We start from the raw sequence: 19,002 nt of genomic DNA, 5'->3' as shown, positions 1-19,002 counted from the left end.
TAAACATTTTACCTAGAATTATATAGTCTTGTTAATATTCAAGGTTATGCATAATTATAAAGTTGCCATTTCAAACATTGGGCCATGGGAAAATGGTATATTATAATAATCCCAAAAAGAAGGGGGAGAGAAAAGTGTCTCTGCTGTTCAAGTAGGAGATTAAGATTTCCATGGTGCTGGGAAACACTAATTTTTGTGTCTTTGCTTGGTTTTAATAAATTTGCACTGCTACTGTGAACTGATGTCATGTAAACTGATAAAATAGAATTGATTTTTAACAAAACATCTTCCTGGTCTTAATCTGAGATAATTTTCACATGCAGCATGCAAGGCCTTCCTCACTGTATTTGGCAAGTTACAAACTTTGATCCTGATGTGAATTCACATTTTTTAATAGTTTGACTCAGACCGCTTTTAACATTTGCTTTGGTGCAAAGAGGCAGGAAAAGTGTTGCTCAGTTTTCAAACATTCTTAAGGTTTCAAATTTTTCTAAATGCTTAATTAAGGCTCTTTATTTTTCCTGAAAGGTTGTTGATACTTAATTTTGCCTAATTTATCACGTATTTATGTGTGTAACATCCCTACACTGGAAGATTAAACAGTATTTCAGATTTTAAAGTAAGCAATCGATTGCCATACTTAGCATTTTTAGAGTGACTGTAGATGCCTAAAAGAATACCCAGGTGAATGAAGAAGTTCGGTTGGAGTTTGAATATCAGTGAAGTACAGTTTTCTTTCATGAACCTGATCTGCTACTTCCCGCTTATGGTAGGAAAAAATGAATTTATGTTTATAAACCTGCAACTATTACTCTCTGATATCACAGAGGCAGCCAGGTCTCAGTCAGTGGTACTGACACGATAGATTGCTTTCTACCCTATGCTAAAAAAGATGTTCTCTGTCCAGCACTCAGGGCTTTCTACCGTTGTGTGCTGTGAATAAAACACAGCTTTCTAAAGCCTCACCAGCATTTTCTTAAAGCAGTTCTCATTTTTGGAATTTTCTTTAGAAGAACTCTGTTGAGATGCAGTAAGTCAGACAGGGCTGGTGAGGAGCTGTGTGCAATGGAGAGAGGTAGAGCAGCATTGCCCAGGGGGACTCTTGGGATGGGAAGCTGGCATTCTTTACCAAGCAATCTGCTCTGAAGGCCTTGCTTTTGGCCCACCAGGCAGACAATGCATTCACACACTGTCCAGGCTTACGTCCCCTCCTCCTCCCTCTACCCCACGCAGTAGATCCAAAATAGAGTTGTTTGTGGAGAGTTTCATACCTGACTTATGATTCCTCACCACATGTCTACAGGTCTCCTATCATCTAGCTCCTGATTCTGTACCAAGCATCATTTAACATTGCTAAATATTTTTCATTGCTAAAATAGTGGATACCCACTATTTTAAACATCTAGCTCACTAATTGCAAAATCTATAGGAAAGTCCTTACAACATCAAAGACTCACTTGATCCTCAGAGCTATTATAAATGGACAACTGTCTCTGTTACAGGCAAGTAAGGCACTTAATGCACTCTTTCTGGCTGTGATGCTATTTTTCCTGTGGGGTTTGAAAATGACCTTCCTGTAAGCATCAAGGACTGTAACTTTTCAGATAAAGAAACTTGTTCTTGTTTTAAGTCTATGCGAGGTTCATTCCCCTATAGCCCACAGTTTTCAAAAGCAGAAGAAAAAGTAATCCAGAATTAAAAAAAATAAAAACCCTTCTGTTTCCAGAACGAAGTTACCCTGTCAGCTTGCCTTGGGCCTTAGGTGGAGAAGTGGAGATTAAAGAGTCAGTATTCCTTTTCATGTTTCGTCTGCCAGTTTTGTGAATGTAGAAAGAGTACTTGTGGCTGCAGCTAAGTATCTGACTGTAGCATTAAGTACAGCAATTTCAACCTCGTGCAGTAAATTAAAAATATTCTTATAAGTTTACCATGAGAGGAGTTCAGTATCAATACCATCCAGTCATTGATAAAGGTATTTCAAGGAGAAGGGTGAATAGCACGGCAGATGTAACCTCAATATTTTCACCAATTATAAAGAGCCTCTTTGTGAAGCTGTGTGAATATGTAAGATGATCTCATCATTTCCTATTTACTCAATACTTACCTGAATACGCAATATAGTGTAGCTTTTAAATGCATATGCACATGAGTAAAATGTCCTTTTGTAAGAGACTTTGCTAAAAGACTGCTTTTGATACACAATTTCTTCATCTCCTCTTCAAACTGAATTAAGCTACTTCCTTCTTTTAAAACACAACTCACTATTTAGAAGCTTTGGCTTTGATTTCTCAGAACAGCCTTACAGGAAGAAACTATGTTCTTTTTCTATTTGTAACCATATTTCTGAAGACAAACTTGTACTGATTTATTTTAATTTTCTAACAGAAATAGGTTCCTGCAAAGAACACTGACTGTTTCTTCTTTTTCCCCCTCCTTCATTCTGCCGCTACAAGAATATTGCTGTGCACAAAGCTACCAAGGAAAACTGAAATCCCTCTGTTGGGAACTGTGTACACAGCAATATATTCATACTTTGAGAAATAAGTGAGGGTTTTTTTTTATTTCTTACCATGACATACTGTGCGCTTCTTGCATGCCAACCACTGAATTCAAATTGAGGAACTAGGTAACATTTCAGCAAATTTTAATCAGGTTTACCATCCACCATTTTAGGGAATATGTCTGTGCAGCTGACATAAATGTCACCAATTTTAAAACATTAACCCTCAGTTAGTCCCTTTGATTAAAGGGTTTGTGTATATGTCTCCATATGTGAGCGTGTGTGTGTATATATATATATATATATATATATATATATATATATATATATATACAACCCAATCATGCTTAATCCCATCGCATGAGCCATCCCACCAATCTGGTCACAAGTCTCACTCACCTTGTCTGCCATACTGAGTACTCCATGTATAACACAAATAGAAATATAAAATGATTTGCACTGCTCAGTGAGTGAGGGATTTGCCTGAAAACATAACATCCTGGCAATTCAGGATGTAATCTACCTGGCATTACATTTACATTCAGTTTATGCTAAACTGAAATGCGTGGTCTGTTGCTAGTTAGAAAACATATCTTCACAATTAGAGCTGAGTAGAGTGATTCTTTGCTTTCATTTCTTCTCAAAATCAGGAACTCTCTTAATGGAGAGTACCTGAAAACTGAAGATCTTTGAAATGAAAGTGGGCTTTACGCAGTAAAACTAGTTAACAATAAACTGGATAAATTTCCTTCCCTGTTGCCTCCTTCTAATTGCTTTTTTTTGCCTCAAAATGCTCATCTAATTTCAAAGTTGCAGGTTGGCAATGCCAGCAGTTAAAGAATACTGTAAATTAGAAAACAATTCAAATTTTTTTTCATTATCATTTTCTTTCATCACATTTAGAAATTTCTTTTCAAGGCATGCTGGGAATTTTCTGAACTGAATTGGGGGTGCCTAGTGCACTCTCACAGGAGGTAACAACCAGATTTAGCAGCACAGTGCAGCTTGCCTGCCGAAGAATCTCTTTATAGAGAGAATTTTTATATTGAATCATGGGACTTCCTTTAGAGCATGGGCCACAAATCTCTTATATGAAATGTGCTTTAGACAGATGCAGCAAGGAAAATTCTGTGTATCTGGTAGTATATCTAAGCTGGCCAAAAATAGAGTGGGAATTTGCAGGTAGATGAACTTCACAGAAAGTTCATTTTTAATACAGTATTTCAAACATTCTTTGGATGTATTCTTTGTGCTTGGGAGCCTGAACTCTGAGTGCAGATGGTTTGTATATAGCTCTGATGCACAAAATTCTCATTCTCAAGAAAGCAGGCATCTTTTCCTCTTTTCCATAGCTCTGAAATGAATGCTGTGTTCAGTCCATGACACAGACTTTTCCAGTGGTGCAACAACCAGTGTATAAGTTACTGAAGGATGGAGGAATTGTCTAGGATGACCAAAGAGCTGGAGAATCTGGGACCTTATGACTGTCACTATGAATAACTGCAGTGTGCCCTTCAGCCACTGCCTAGTGACTCACCTGGTACTTTGATTTTCAAATGTGTATGTGGACAGTTGTCCTTTGGCATCTGTGTAGCATGGTAAACTCCTTAGTTAAAAACTGTTCCAAGGAAGACACAAATGTATTTAGTAGGTACAAGTGCAGATAGATTTTACTAGTTCCTGCACTCATCTGTGGGTATTCATGTTTCCAGAAGAGAGAGAGTATCACTCCACACTTGTGTGCACATCAGTTTTACACTCAGCTGTAAGCCAAGTATTTTGAATGTCCTGTTTTACTGAAATGGAAATGCTTACCATAATCAAAACTTACAGCAATGCTTTTCTTCCCTTATTCTTCCTAACTGATAAACTTGGGCTAATTTATGTGAGATTGTTTTCTAAAGTGGCTTACAACATTGGTTTGACAGAAATGCTGGGTAGTCAGTTGTTCAAGTTTTATCTTTATTCTGCTGTATAATGAGGTTTTGTAGACAATGAATTATCATAGTGGAATATTTAGAGCTTGAAATACAAAAGTAAAAATTTAGGGAAATATTGATGTCTGCCAGGACCAAACTTAGTTCACTAGAGTCTGCTTAAAAACAATAAGACCCAGATACAAATATTTGTTTATATTAGAGCTAAACATAACTTGCACTTCACATTCACTTTACATGGCATTATTTTACATGCATGTTTTTCTCTAGTAGTTGAAAAATTGAAGTGGGGATTGGAGGATACCTCCAAGGTAAGGAAACATCGCTGTTTGTATGGCTGCCTTTGTAAACATCTTTTTTCTGTAGATATCTGCTGTACACAGATTTAGATATAGATACATTCACATGTATAATTGGGAGTATAGACACTTGATTAACTTGAAAGCTCCAAAGTGTCATTTGTCACATTTATGGTAGGAACTTTAGCTGCCTTAAATACTTATCCTTTTCCAAAGTGACTTTTTTCTTTTCTCTCAACAAAAAAAAAAAAAAAAAAAAAAAAAAAAAAAAAAAAAAGAAAGGAAGAAAGAAAAAGAAAAAAGAAAAGGAAAAGGAAAAAAGAAAAAAAAAGAAAATGTACTTCATGAAACTATTGTATATGAAGCACTTATTAGCCGTAATTAAATGGACAATATGAATTTACTACGTCTTTAGGACTCTGGCTTGTTCTGGTTTAGAGCAAGATGATTAATGCAAATACATATTACTTGAGATAACCATTTAGCAGCTAATTTAGCCAAATTTATTACAGCAGTTAGAGGTTTTTCATTTTCGCAGACGGAGACAAGGACATGACAAAAGCCGGCGGAGACTGTGAAGGCACACTGCCCTCTAGTGCAGGAAGCTTTGCGGGAATGGGGAGGCAGGCGGGCAGGGAAAGGGCTCCGGCAGCGGCCCTGCGAGACTTTGTGTACTTTACGGGTTTTGTAAAAGCGTTCTGCTGCCTTCCACCGAAAGCTTTGCCTTTCATTCCCTTCTCCTGACGCGGAGGAATCAGATACAAAACAAATCCGTTTCAACTTGGCAATATTTTGGCTGAGGTATTACTTTAAACATCTGTATTTTTAAGCTGTCTTGCTGTGAGCATCAACCAGCACCGTTTCACATTACTGATTGCTTTTACTTCTTTCTGTTTCCTAGCATATTTCAAGCATCCAAGACGGCTGTCACTCTTTGGCTCTAACCAAGCCATTCTGTGCCTCCCCTAGGCCTCTTTCTCAGCCTGTTGGTGGATTTACTTTGCTCTGGTAGAAAGTAAATTCTCCAAAGACTTTTCCCGCACTGACCAGTGGAGATTTGGTTCATGTGAGAACTGTAAATTCTGTTTGACAAGATCAAAGAAACAGATGTATAAGTTCAGTGGTTGATATCGCCTGCAATGAGGAGAAATGATCAAAGCAGCAGGGGTAGAGTATCTTCCCAAACCTTTCAAATATCCAGAATCTCAAAGAGGTCTACCTAGAAGCTATGAATAAATCACATATAAATTTGCCTCTTTTTTCCTTTTCTTTTTTTACAGTTTGACATTGAGTGCATTGGAAATGTCCACACAGCAAAGAGTATTCTGAGAACCTTAGAGATTTGTAGGTTTTTTTGCTTTTCTTCTTCCACTGGAGTTTCCAAAAGTAGATTAAAATTATACTTTAAAACTTGTAAAATGCTAGTTATACTGAACTTCAGATCCTGTTTGTCGTCTCACTGGCATTAAATCCAAAAGAAGCCAAGTATCTTCTGCTTATACTTGTGTCACGTTGTACAATGAAGGTCATTTTACCACAATTCTAACACGTACTCTATCTTGCTTGTGTTTTGTTTGTATTTTCCTGTCAGTGCTGAATAAGGGTCAGTGTGTAACAAAGTATTACCGCTGGATGCAGAAGAACGGAGGTTATATCTGGATACAATCTAGTGCAACCATAGCTGTCAACGCCAAGAACGCAAGTGAGAAGAATATCATTTGGGTCAATTACCTCCTTAGGTAGGTCTCCCAGTCACTTCTCTCACTTCAGCTGCTGTCTCTGTTGCTTGTCCCTGTCAGTGAGAGGTCTAGGATAAAACAACAGCCTAACAGAGAAAGTTAAGAAGAACTTTTCATGTAGTCCTTGTCAAAAGCCGTGCCATTTTGTTATAGTTATTGAGGCATCTGTCGTATCTCTGCACATGAGAATATTCTTGAATTATTATGCTGCCTCAGTCTTGAAATAAAGCCTCCACTATTTTATTGCATGCCCTGAAATCTACTCAATGTGAGCTCAAAGATAAAAATTATCCACACCAACTTTCAGTAGCTGTGTTACAAAATCTGGTGTGAAGTGTTTGGCACTGTTTTATTTGGATATTAAAAATGCAGGGAAGCAATCTGCTGGTACAGCAAAAAAAAAAGTTATCTCTGAAAGGCATTTGCCAGTTCACTCCAGAGAGAGGAACTTTCTCAGGACAAAAAAGGTTCAAACAACTTTGTTGTTCCTGTAAGCATCAGATAATATTCACAATGAAAAATACAACATTTAAAAACAAAAGTACTATAGACTACTATTTTAAGCTATTAGAACTATTTTAAATAGAAATAGTAGTAATTGCTTGAACGAAAGGCTGTTCCCTGAGAAATTCTGTTTTACCAGTATTTTTAAAGGACTGATTTCAGAGCTCAAGGGAAAACCAACAGTCACCGAGAGACAGTGAATTATAAACCTGACCTTTCTCATCTGAAAATACCTTTCAGCACATTCTGTTTTGTGAAAATGTTCAATAAGATTGGGAGATTTTCTGTTTCATTCCAAAGCAGAACAAACAAACAAATAAAATTTGAAACCTTGAGATTGTCATGAAATGCAATTGTCATTTTCTGGCCTGTTCTCCTTTTAAAGTGCTTGTCATGGTTTGTTATATTCCCTTTGATGCCATGAGAGTTCAAAGTGATGTCTAGGGGTTAGATTGTGACTTATTATGCCAAGTCCAGCAAGCCCTGAAGAGACTGTGCCTGCCTAAACTTGCATGTTGAAATGCTTCTGATTCCCCTTTTGGGGGAGAGAAGGAAGCAACCCCTGGCAGGAGAGCATTCAAGGGGTACTGAGGGAAACCTCACACAGCAGCGGAGTTTTCCCTGGCACCTGCAGATTTTTGGCCTGATATGATTTAGCACAGGCTTTTCTGAACATTTCCTTATCCTGCTACCTTTTTGTCTGTTATTGCAAGTGTGAGGCAGAACGCAGCATTTCCAGAGGTCAGATTAAGGCTGACAATTCTGAACTGGAAGTACAGATTCACTGCCCCAGTCCTTAACAGGGCTGCAAAATGCCCAGAAATGTTCTCATATTTCCTGCTTTAGCTGTAAAAGTCGTGCATAAGAATTATGAACAGCTGCCTCTGTCCCCTTTGCTGCTTTCCAGACAATAGGTGAACCTAGTCCACAAACATCCCTCAAAATATTTTTCTCTACAAGCAGAATATACCTAACCAAAAAAGAAAAGAAAAGCTGTGTGGTCTGTCTTCCCCAGCTCTCCTCCCAGAACCCGATTTTTCTAGTCTGTTAGAGAAACATTAACATCTTCACTGAATTTGTGTTTTTAATTTAGATTTCTCCTTGTACTGGAATTCACAAAAGATCTAAATGTCCAAATAATATTTTAATAACAGATTAAGGCATAATTAGGTCTACTCTTAGCAGGAGTACTGGTCTGTATACATTTCCATGCATTAGAAAGTATGATTCAGCTGTCTGTAAAAGGATAGACTAATTATAGTGACAGGGAGGATTAATGCTGTTCTTGTTCTAGCAACTTGTTATTCACAGTGTGAAAGCCCTCAAACATCTTTTGCTTGGAGGGGGCAAGTTTGGGGACTGCCCTGGGATGCAACAGAATAAAGTCACTTTGTCAGGACAAAGCCATAAAGATGATAATTGTAACACGGCATCTCAATGTGAACTGTGTGAACTCTGAGTTTTCACAGTGCACTCCAAGAGGCTGAATATGAGCATACTGTCATTCTGAAAATGTGTCAGGCACCCCCAGTGCTGCCTCATATTGTTCCATGCAGGACTGTGGATTTTCCATTTTACCAGAATTGAACTGCATGGAAATGCTCACTCATTCAAAAATTATTAAAGACTTTGTTATTGTTAATATTCTCTACCACTTATGTTTAGCTATGGCTGTTCCCCTGTATTTGCACACATTTAAGAAAGGAACACATTTTAAAAGGTACAAACCTGCAAAAGCAGAGTGTTGCAGGGGTTTTCTTCCATCTCTCTGGCAGTGGAGCTTTTTTAGATTGCAGTCATGTTCCTTGCTAACAAGTCACAGGTGAGCACCACATGAGCAGATGAAGATATGATTATAATGGGTGTGTTGACAGTTCTTTATCCCTAACATATGCATCTTAACATGCACATGTGCATCTGTCACATAGTTAGAGAGGTTGTTTTTGGTTTCTTGCTGATGTGGATGTATGTGTGCTGTATTTAAAAATATGTAACCTATTTTATCTAATTTTTGGCCAGATTCTTTGGAACAGTGGTCACGTTTTTAGCCCTAGCTGAGTACCTCCTTAATAATTTCATGTATGATATGCTTGATTAAAATGTGGAAAACTGGAATGTTGAGAAAAACAGGCATTGAAAGGACTCTGGCAAGGTTGATAGAGAACATTTCTACAGAGATAACTCTAATAGACATTGCCAGTGGGAGAGAAACAGATTGGAAGAGTTAAAACACTCTCTCTGTCCTCCCAGGCACAATAATGGGATCGAAATCGAGATATTTTGTTGTTGGATGATTACACAGTGTAGCTTTACTGCTAGATATCACACAAGCCACGATGTCCCACTTCAGCAAGGATGCTTTGATAGCTCTAAAACTTCACTAGAATCAAACAAGGTTTAGTACCTGGTCAATAAAAGTTTTTGACTGCAGTATTAAAATAAACCTTCACAAAATCCCTGCTGTGAAGCTCTGAAGCCAAAAATATGTGTTTCTGTGTTTACTCTGCTGTTCTTCCTGTTCTTTGTTCCTGAACTTTGATATGAAAAGAGGAAAAAAATCATGAAACTGCAAATCATCCAATTGTGTTTATATTTGCTGTATCCTCTTTATATTTGCTGTATCCTCTTCAGTAACCCAGAGTACAAGGACACTCCAATGGATATTGCACAACTTCCTCACCTGCCAGAGAAAACCTCAGAATCCTCAGAGACCTCTGACTCTGAATCGGACTCAAAGGACAACTCAGGTAACACACATGGTGTGCCTTTACACCCACGAGAGGTTCTTATCATGAAAGCCACAGGATCAGCTTTTCAGTTGCTTTTCCTTCTCGAGTATTGTTCCATTAAAACAAACAAACAAAAAAATCATATAAAATTAAATTGAAAAACACTAGCAAAATCTTTTAATGACCTTAGCCTTTCCATTTCCTCAGAATTTCTCTTTGCTTTCTTCACGCATTCTTGCCTACATAGCACCAAACTAAATATTTGATTTCCCAGCTGTGCTTAAGGTGTTTTGCCTTGTGCAGAGAACTTGGGTTTGCAACTGTTGGATAAAATTCAAGGTCTTCTCTTTCCAAAGTAGGCAGACGTTTTCCAGAGAGGTCTCCACCGTCAATCTTTATGACTCCTTTTGTATAAATACATTCTTGAAGAGTCTCACTAGGGGGCAGTAAAGATTGAAAAAATTTAGAGTTTTATTGGGTTAAAAGTTATATTTCATTAAAATGTGTGGGTTCAACAACTTGTTTCTAAGCTCTTTAAGTCTGGGACTTCAGCTGTTTTTTAAAAGCTGAGTGTACTTCTCAAGTTCTATGTGTAAATTAGTCCTACAGATGGTCCAGTGCACAGATGGTTCACACATTCCCTGTTAGTTTTAACAGTGGTTACCTAGGCATAGGTGCAAATCATCTGGCCTTGAGAGAAGTGTGTTTTCCTGTAGCCCAAGAAGTAAAGATGTTATTCAGCTGTTCTATGTAGGATGGGTGGATAGATAGATAGACAAACAGACAGATAGATGATTTTTCTCTCATGTCTATGATAACTACCAAAAACACTGTAGAGAAAATGGATCACTGTGATATAAATCAAGAAAAAGCAAGAAGAGGATCAGGATATTATATTATATGCTATTATATTATATAATATTTTAATATGGATGTTCTCTTTCATCTTTTGCTTTTATTTGTTATCCTTTGACAGTTTGGTTTAAGTCAATGTGCAGGCTTGCTGACCACTGTCATTGGGAATTTCTTCATCCATTCCCAGTGTTTCCTTTATGCTGTCTTGTTCCTAAATAGCCAAATAACACATATGTGGAGAACAGTTTGCATTTCCCTGGAAACGCACTGGAGATTTCTCCAAGTGAGCACATGAGAAATACATGTACATTCATGACTTCTAAAGCTGATGCAGAACAAGACAGCATTCCAAAGGTGCACAGATACTTATATCTCTGAAGGAGATATCTGGGAGTCTTGGAAGGCAGAAGACACAGGGGCTTGTTTACTACAAAGGCATTAAATAGAAATGCCAAAGGACCTGAATTTGGAACAGTATTTTAGATTAAACCAACAAGTTCAGTTGAAGCTGTGATATAATCCCAGGCAAATATTGTGTAGCTTTAGACCACCTCACGCTAAGACCACCCTTCCCCAGCTGGTAACCATGGCCTTAAAAGAAAGCATCTTCAAAAAAAAGGAAGAAAAAATTGTAGGACAAATTCAGTCCTAGGTGGAACTAAAAGCTGGATGAGACTTAGGGGTTTACAGCCACTACTTTTTTCCTGTAGGTTTTATTTTTCAAAAAGAAGGATCTCTCTGCTGCTGTTCACACAAGCAGAAATCTCACAAAGTGACCTGCAAAGTGCAGTGTCCTAAATGCTCAGGCAGCTTTCCTGTCAAACCCACCTTCAGCACTTCTGGGAAATACTTTGGTATTGAAATGGCTCCAGAAGTAACCAATATCTTTAGAGGCAAATGAATCCTTCCCCTCTCCACCTAAAGCAAGGATGTTGAAAAGGGTAGTACTTGGCTCTGATGAGTGAAAAACGTCTTTTATTAGGCAACAAAAGATTTCTGGCTGGTCTGTAAAGGACGGGGTTTCCTGAAACCTTTTTTGACTCTTTCAAACACAGTGTGATAATGGAGCATATTCAGTCTCAAAGCTGCTTTGGCTCTCCGAGTCCAGTGGGCTACAGTGTTTATCTCACCCATATTAGAATTATAATTAAATTAATTCAAGCAAGAAGAGTGACAGCTTCTCGGGGCTGTAGATGTGCTATTTTCAATGGTCTTTAGATTATTTGGATCAACCAAGAAATTGATTCATTGGCTGATTATTTTTTCTGTATTTTTTTATACTTGTTTTCCTTCAGGACAATATAAGACAACAGTCTAGCAACATAGCAAAATTGTTTTAACAATAAACTGGTTTATTCATTTTTTTTAACTGGTTTGTTCATTCATTCATACACAAGTTGCTTCTCCTCTCACATGGGAGGAAATCAGCAGTAATTAATTCCACTGCAGCCAGAGACTCTATGCCACTTCAAAAGTGGCAATGGTCATAGGAAAATGAGATGAGAGTACTAGAATCTTCTTTAGTAAATAGTGCAATGCGTGGATGCCTGCCCACTGCAGGAGAACATGGATGTGAAAGAACAATCACCAGAACATTAGGGGATAATGGGATTGTTCACTGACTCCTCTTTGGATGGCACAGCTACAATGCTGTTGTGCTCACAGCTGTCAGGATTCCTGTCGGGTGAGCAGATGAAAAGGCCCCTCAATTGAGGTGCAGCCATGTAGCATAGGCTTCTGGTGCATTAACAGTCCTGAGTTAGAGACATTCATGGTGATCAAAGCTCTCCCAACACAACACTGAAAAAAAAAAAAAAAAGCAGCTCTACAGAAGAGAACATCTTTTGCCAAAAATAAAGGTTAAAGCAAATCCAATTTCATTGGTAGATAGAAACCTGGACTTGAATTATAATATTATGTTCCTATTGCTAATGCTTTGTTTCACTTTCATTTTGCTCCAGAGGACAATGAGAACTCAAAGTCAGATGAGAAAGGAAACCAGTCAGAAAACAGTGAAGACCCTGAATCCGACAGGAAAAAGTCAGGAAATCAGTCAGATAATGAAATGAACTGTAATGAGGATGGGAACAGCTCCAGCAACCAGGACAGCAGGGACAGTGATGACAGCTTTGAAAACTCAGACTTCGAGAATCAGAAGGCCCCTGAGGACAGTTTTGGCACTCTTGGCTCTATGCAGATCAAGGTGGAGCGCTATGTTGAGAGTGAGTCAGACCTGCGGTTGCAGAACTGTGAATCACTGACCTCTGACAGTGCCAAGGACTCAGACAGTGCAGGTGAAGTAAATGCCCAGTCTTCCAGCAAACATCAGAAGAGGAAGAAGAGGAGAAAAAAGCAAAAGGGAGGCAGCATGACCCGGAGAAGGCTGTCAAGCACCTCAAGTCCAAATGGACTTGACTCAGCTTTGGTGGACCAGCCCCAGCTGCTCTCGTCACCAAACAGTGCCTCAGTGCTCAAAATTAAAACAGAAATCTCAGAACCTATCAATTTTGATAACGATAGCAGTATTTGGAATTACCCACCCAACAGGGAAATCTCAAGGAATGAATCACCCTACAGTATGACCAAGCCCCCCAGCTCCGAGCACTTCCCTTCCCCCCAAGCCAGCAGTAGTTTACATGTCTCCATTCCAGACTCTGTTCTCACCCCCCCAGGGACTGAAAATACTGCCAGCCGTAAATCTCAGTTCAGCACCTCATCCAACTCGGCCTTGGCTCCAGTGTCCTCTGACCCTTTGTCACCTCCACTTTCAGCATCTCCAAGGGACAAACATCCAGGAGCTCCCACAGCGTCCAACTCTTTGTTGTACACTGGGGATCTGGAAGCCCTTCAGAGGTTACAAGCAGGCAATGTGGTGCTTCCTTTGGTTCACAGGGTAACAGGAACCCTTGCTGCGACCAGCACTGCTGCTCAGAGGGTCTACACCACTGGCACTATTCGCTATGCTCCAGCTGAAGTTACTTTAGCCATGCAGGGCAACCTCCTCCCCAACACCCACGCTGTTAACTTTGTTGATGTTAACAGCCCCAGCTTTGGGCTGGATCCTAAAACGCCGATGGAAATGCTCTACCACCATGTTCACCGACTCAACATGTCGGGACCGTTTGGAAGCGCTGTGAGCGGGGCCAGTCTGACCCAAATGCCTGCAGGGAATGTGTTCACGACGGCCGAAGGACTTTTTTCCACTCTTCCATTTCCTGTGTACAGCAATGGCATTCACACTACACAGACTCTGGAACGGAAGGAGGATTGAAATATGACCACATACTGTGTTCAGTGTTATACTCTGAGGCATAGACTATGTTTTAATTTAGACCTTTAATTCTAGCACTTTGAATTTGAGCAGGTCAGCTTATTATCTCAATATGATGGTCCCCATTTCATTCCCTTTCTCTTTAACTTGACTTATTCTTTAATGTAAAGATATTTTTTTATTTTTGCCTTCAGAGAGTCGAAGTACCAGTTGCCTGCCATTTTGTCTTCTTCTAAGATGTGTGTTTTTTCCTTTGCATCTTTATTAAGATGCCTTTAATATGTGTATGCCTCTGCCATAGAATACTCAGTGTTGTGGTAAAGAGATTTTAAAGTGACAACCATTGGTTTTACTTCAAAATGATCTTGATATGATCAAGATTAAAAGAGACAAGCATAAACAATGTGCCCTGTTTGACTAAGTCAAATGAAAAGGGGGTTTTGTTCCTAATTCCTTTAAATAGGGGATAGTATTTTAGAATTTTATGCAGAGTTTAATTCTCTTTTTATGGTTAAGATTTTCTTACTTGCACATAAAATAATTTGGGTTCTTAAAAAGTTAATTTCTGGCCTGTGACTAGAATGTTAAAAAGTTGGACTAAATGTTAATTACAGAAACTTTAACTTAATTTCTAAAACCATGGTGCTATCATTTATTAATCTGTAATGTCTTCATACAATATGCAGCTTGTGGGCTGGGTTTTTTGGAAAGAATGTGTTCCGTACTGGTTTATAGTGGGGTGCTGCAGTCTCCTTGGTTAGTTAAGACAAAAGCCCTCATTAACCTTTGCTGCAGGACTTAAAATTTGTTACCTCCAAACTAACAAGCATAGCCTCACATCAAATTTAAATGGGTCAGGAAGCCTTTTTCAAAAAGAGCTTAAAAACAAAAAACTCAATTTAATTGACGCGAGGAGCAGTTTCTTAGGTGCATATTGTTTTGCTTTATTTTTTTCTCAGTGTAACTGAGGCTAATTTTACAACATCAAATAACACTTCAGAGTAAAAAAAAAAACCAGAAGAACTATTTAACATGTTTTATTTTGTTTTTCATTTAATATTATAGAGGGAAGGTTGTAAATTTCTTTTTGTTCTTTGATTTGGGTATTTTTTGTTGTTTTCTTTTTCCTTATTTCTAGTGTTGAAACCAATATGTTTTAAAACTAAAGGATGGGTTAATAAGCTTGAAATAGATAACTACAACTGAAAACTGCACATTAAGTAAAAGAAAAGAAATCTCCTATTTTGTCTTTGTTGCCAGAAATCACAGTGTAGTGTCAAACACTCCAAATGACTGTCAAATATAAATTCTTCTTCCACTCCATCTTTGGCAGCTGTTTGTTAAGGCATCTAATAACAGATGTGAGAACTGTAATGTGTACAATGTGTAAGTGTCCTTGGCTGTCAGTCCCATTGCAGTTTCAATGTGTGTTACTATATGCAGTATATACTAAGCTAATGTAGTTGTTTTGTCCTTTGTCTTCTCTGTGCTTTATCTCTAGTCCGGAGTGGTAAAGTCCCATTCCTGCAGTCCTAGTGAACCAGTGATTCTTGGGGGTTAGTGGTTTTTGTGTGGTGGCCTTCCTCTGTAATGTCACCTTATGCTGCTTCCACTGTCTGTATACCTTTTAATTTCTGCTGTTGCTTTGCTGTTGTGTATTCTCAAACCTCTCTCTCCCCCTTCCTTTCTCCCCTCCTCCTCCTCCTCTACACGTTTCCCGTCTCTCTTTCTCTCGCTCTCTCGTTCTTTCTTCTTCACTCTCAGAGATAAAAGACTCTTAACTAGCTCAAGGTTAATGGAGCCATTTTTTCCCACAGAGGAATTCTGGGTATGACTTACTCTTCCAGTGTACCCCACAATGCACTACAGAGTAATGCTCAGATATATTAAGCAAATTGACGCCATATAGCCTCAGTTGTTAACATTCCCAGAGTCCTTGTGCTCGAACTGTAAGCAGAGGGTGCATTTCTTTGGTTTTCTCCTAGGTAGGCTGGCAGAGCAATATGTAGAGCAATTACCAGTGAGATAGGAAATTCTTTCAAAGGTCAACTGGCATTGTTTAAAAAGGAAACCGAGCTTAGAATTGTCATATGTATTCACTTATGTGTGCAATGCTAACGTATTAACTCAACTGTCCTTCGAATTTTTGATCACTCACTGCGCTGAGTCAATTTCTGTAGTAGCTTTGAATTTGAGAAGCAGGTCCAAGCCACGGAGGAGTGATAGCAAAAAAGGAATTGGACGCTAGAAATTTAATTAATGAGCTTTTAAACGTTTCATGGGGAGGATTTATGTAGGTTTGAAAAAGGCGAGAAAGCTGATTGTGAAATTCAAAGTTTAATTTTGGAAGCTCTGCTCTAGCTATGGAACAATCAAAGGACTGCACCTATCAGCTACAAAAAACAGCTAGACAGCTGTTGTTGTTTTGGGTTTTTTTTATAAATGTTTCTGTGTTGTGTCAAAATGATTTCTGGTGATTTAAACTAACAGATAATCACAGCTGCTGTCTAAATCCATAGTGTTTAAAATTACAAAATGAAAAAAAAACTTCATTACCTGTGAAGACTGTGTCTGTGTTTTTAACTATTTCTTGTACAAATATATGAAATCTTTTATGAGGAGACTGGTGCCAAGTAGCTGAATAATGGGGAAAGGGATTCTGTTCGTATAAATCTTAGCAGTGTTACCAACTCTACAATATAAAAAAATTAAAATGTTAAAAAGTGACAGCTATGGTACATTTATTTTGTGTTAAGCTAACCGAATCTAACTTCTTGAGTGCCTGGCTTATTTGAAACATTTTTTTCATTGATCATTGATAATGCTGCAAATCAGAAATGTACATACTTCATTTACAACAGGGTTCTTTTTATACTTTTGTAGATTCTCATACATGTCATACATGGTTGTCTTTATGTAACTTAATTTTTTTTCATCCCGCAGGTGCCATTTTCATAATAAACTTCTCTTGGATTTGTTACTATCTGGCATCATTTCTTTTACATATAACCATCCTGACTAATGAATGCTGGTAGTATTTGTTTGAGCAGGTATTTTTTAATCATTTTGTGGAAAAAAAAAAAAGAAAAAATAATAAAATAACTAAAATACAAGAAAAAAATAACCAAAAATAAAAGAGGAAAAAGCAAGATTTTATTAACACTTGTGAAATGAAGAAAGGAAGCTGTCAAGATGTAGGTTAAGAATGCTAATCCAAATACTACAACAAACTTGCCACCATTCTAAATTCTCAGCTACCCCAACTCATTGTCATATTGAGCATTTTTATGCACATTATCAAAGCTGAATAATGAACCTGCAACATTACCCACTATAGAAAGTGTGCATTTTTTCCTTGATTAATGCACACTGGAAGAGGTCAGCTTTTGTACATTAATCATTTAAAATGCACTTTATATTTTCATTTTTGTACTCTACAATGTTACAGTGAAACTCTTCAGTCGCATTATATCCTACCTAGGCTGCTGATTCTTTTAAATGTGTACTTTCTTTCCCCAGAGTGGCGACCTGTAAGTAGTTGGTGTCATGCTGCTAGACATTCTGCCTTACCAGCTGAGGACAGAAACATTTGCCAGTGCAGAACTGACAAGGCAAAAAGCCTTGGTCCCACAAATGAAAGGGGGGAAAAAAGTCAAATACACTTTTGATTACACAGAAACCCACACACAGTGGCTGGCCTTAAAAAGAGAGCAACCTTGCATAAATTCTGGGTAAAAAAAGGCCTAGGCCAAGTGTTTTTTGTCTCTGTAGTAAAGAGCAGAGAGAAGCTGAGGCACAGGAGATGCCTCCCCGGGTACCCATTGCTGCGTGCTGACCCTGTGCCTGCTGCTGCATGTGCAGGGGGTGGGACAGGAGGGGAGTGGAAGCCTTCTCACCCACTGCAGTTCTGCATTCATTGCCTTTCTTTACAGTGCCTCTCCCACCTGTGACAAATATTTCCAAACTCCATGTTTTATTTTGTTATGCTGAGTATGCACTCTCTAAGAATGCAATTTTGCCCATAGCCAAAATCTCTAAGCAACTTTGGGTGCCTAATCTCTTCTGTATGTCCACTTAGAAATTAATGCTGCTGGGCTTGTCATTCTGGGTCAAATTCTGCTTGCCTTATACATGCTGAGTAAAACTGTCTATTCACAGCTTCCAGCACAACTCCTTACTGGGAAAGATACACCCAGCTGAAGTAAGAGCATGTGAATCTGGCTTGCTGGGCTGATTAAAAGAAAAAATGTGCACAATTATAGCTCAGTGAGCCAGCCCAGCACCTTAATAGATTGAAGTCTGGCTCTTTCAGCTTCCAAGCAGTTCAGGATGCCCACTTCCCAGGCTCCAGGCACTGAGTTTGATACAAGTCCAAGTTGCAGGGGGTAGAGAGAGGCAGAGGTTAGCGGTGCTGCTTTCAGCTCTGCTTGCGTGTTCCAGTTGGCAACGCGTCTTGTTTATGAGGTAGCTAAGGGTGCCAGTGCCAACCGAGAGGAAAACAGAATTTAAATGCAGATTGAAAGAAGGACCAGAATAAAGCTTAATGGAAGAATAACATGCCTGTTCCAAATAAGTGTTAAGCAGTATTACTAAAGCCACTAATTCCAAGAAGGGGCTTGAGAGGGGCATTTCTGAGCAATTATAAGGGGTTTTTATACCTTAACCATACTGCCTACACATGCATCAGAGTATGGAGTTGATGGTCAAACTTAATAGACTGCTCTAAGATTTGCAGTTGAATGAGGAAGTTTGTGTATTAAAGAAAATTATGGAAAAGCCATTTCATGGAGGGGTTTTCATAGTGATGCTGTTGCACTCGTCTATCTCCATTATTTGCAGCAACTTTAATAAACAAAATAAACTGCTTGAAAGTGTTAAGCCTAGCTGGGATGTATGTAATATGTTTGAGGAAAAACTCTTTGCCATGCAGGAAGTTCGGCAAATCTTCTCAACTCATTTCGTCAAAGGACATTTCCCAAAACAACTGATCTCAGTAACTGCCCTCTCTAAAAAATTTGTTTCTAACCCACTTGTTTTGCAAGGTGATGTATGCAGGTATTTAAAAGCTAGCTGAAGTGTTGCAAGAGGAAAAGGGCTCCTTCCAAGCCTCATGACTCTGAGAAGTTACAGCAAAAGAAAAATATTTCAGGAGTACTTAAATAATCAGC

The 19,002-nt window shown here is 38.6% G+C and overlaps 1 protein-coding gene across 7 annotated transcripts in view; it reads left to right on the top strand.

Annotated features, from left to right (window-relative positions):
• The window catches only part of NPAS3 (neuronal PAS domain protein 3), a 597,300-nt gene extending 580,486 nt beyond the window's left edge, over window positions 1-16,814 (top strand). For all 7 annotated transcript variants that reach the window (XM_074542694.1, XM_074542697.1, XM_074542696.1 and 4 more), the window contains 3 exons: window positions 6,328-6,475; window positions 9,611-9,726; window positions 12,525-16,814. In XM_074542694.1, coding sequence (XP_074398795.1) covers window positions 6,328-6,475; window positions 9,611-9,726; window positions 12,525-13,834 — 1,574 coding nt within the window. In that variant the 3' untranslated portion in view covers window positions 13,835-16,814. The remainder of the gene's footprint in view (window positions 1-6,327; window positions 6,476-9,610; window positions 9,727-12,524) is intronic.
• Window positions 16,815-19,002: the final 2,188 nt, after the last annotated feature.

This window comes from Zonotrichia albicollis, chromosome 6, assembly GCF_047830755.1.
Source record: "Zonotrichia albicollis isolate bZonAlb1 chromosome 6, bZonAlb1.hap1, whole genome shotgun sequence".
Lineage (NCBI taxonomy): Eukaryota > Metazoa > Chordata > Aves > Passeriformes > Passerellidae > Zonotrichia > Zonotrichia albicollis.
This window is presented reverse-complemented; position numbering and strand designations above follow the sequence as displayed.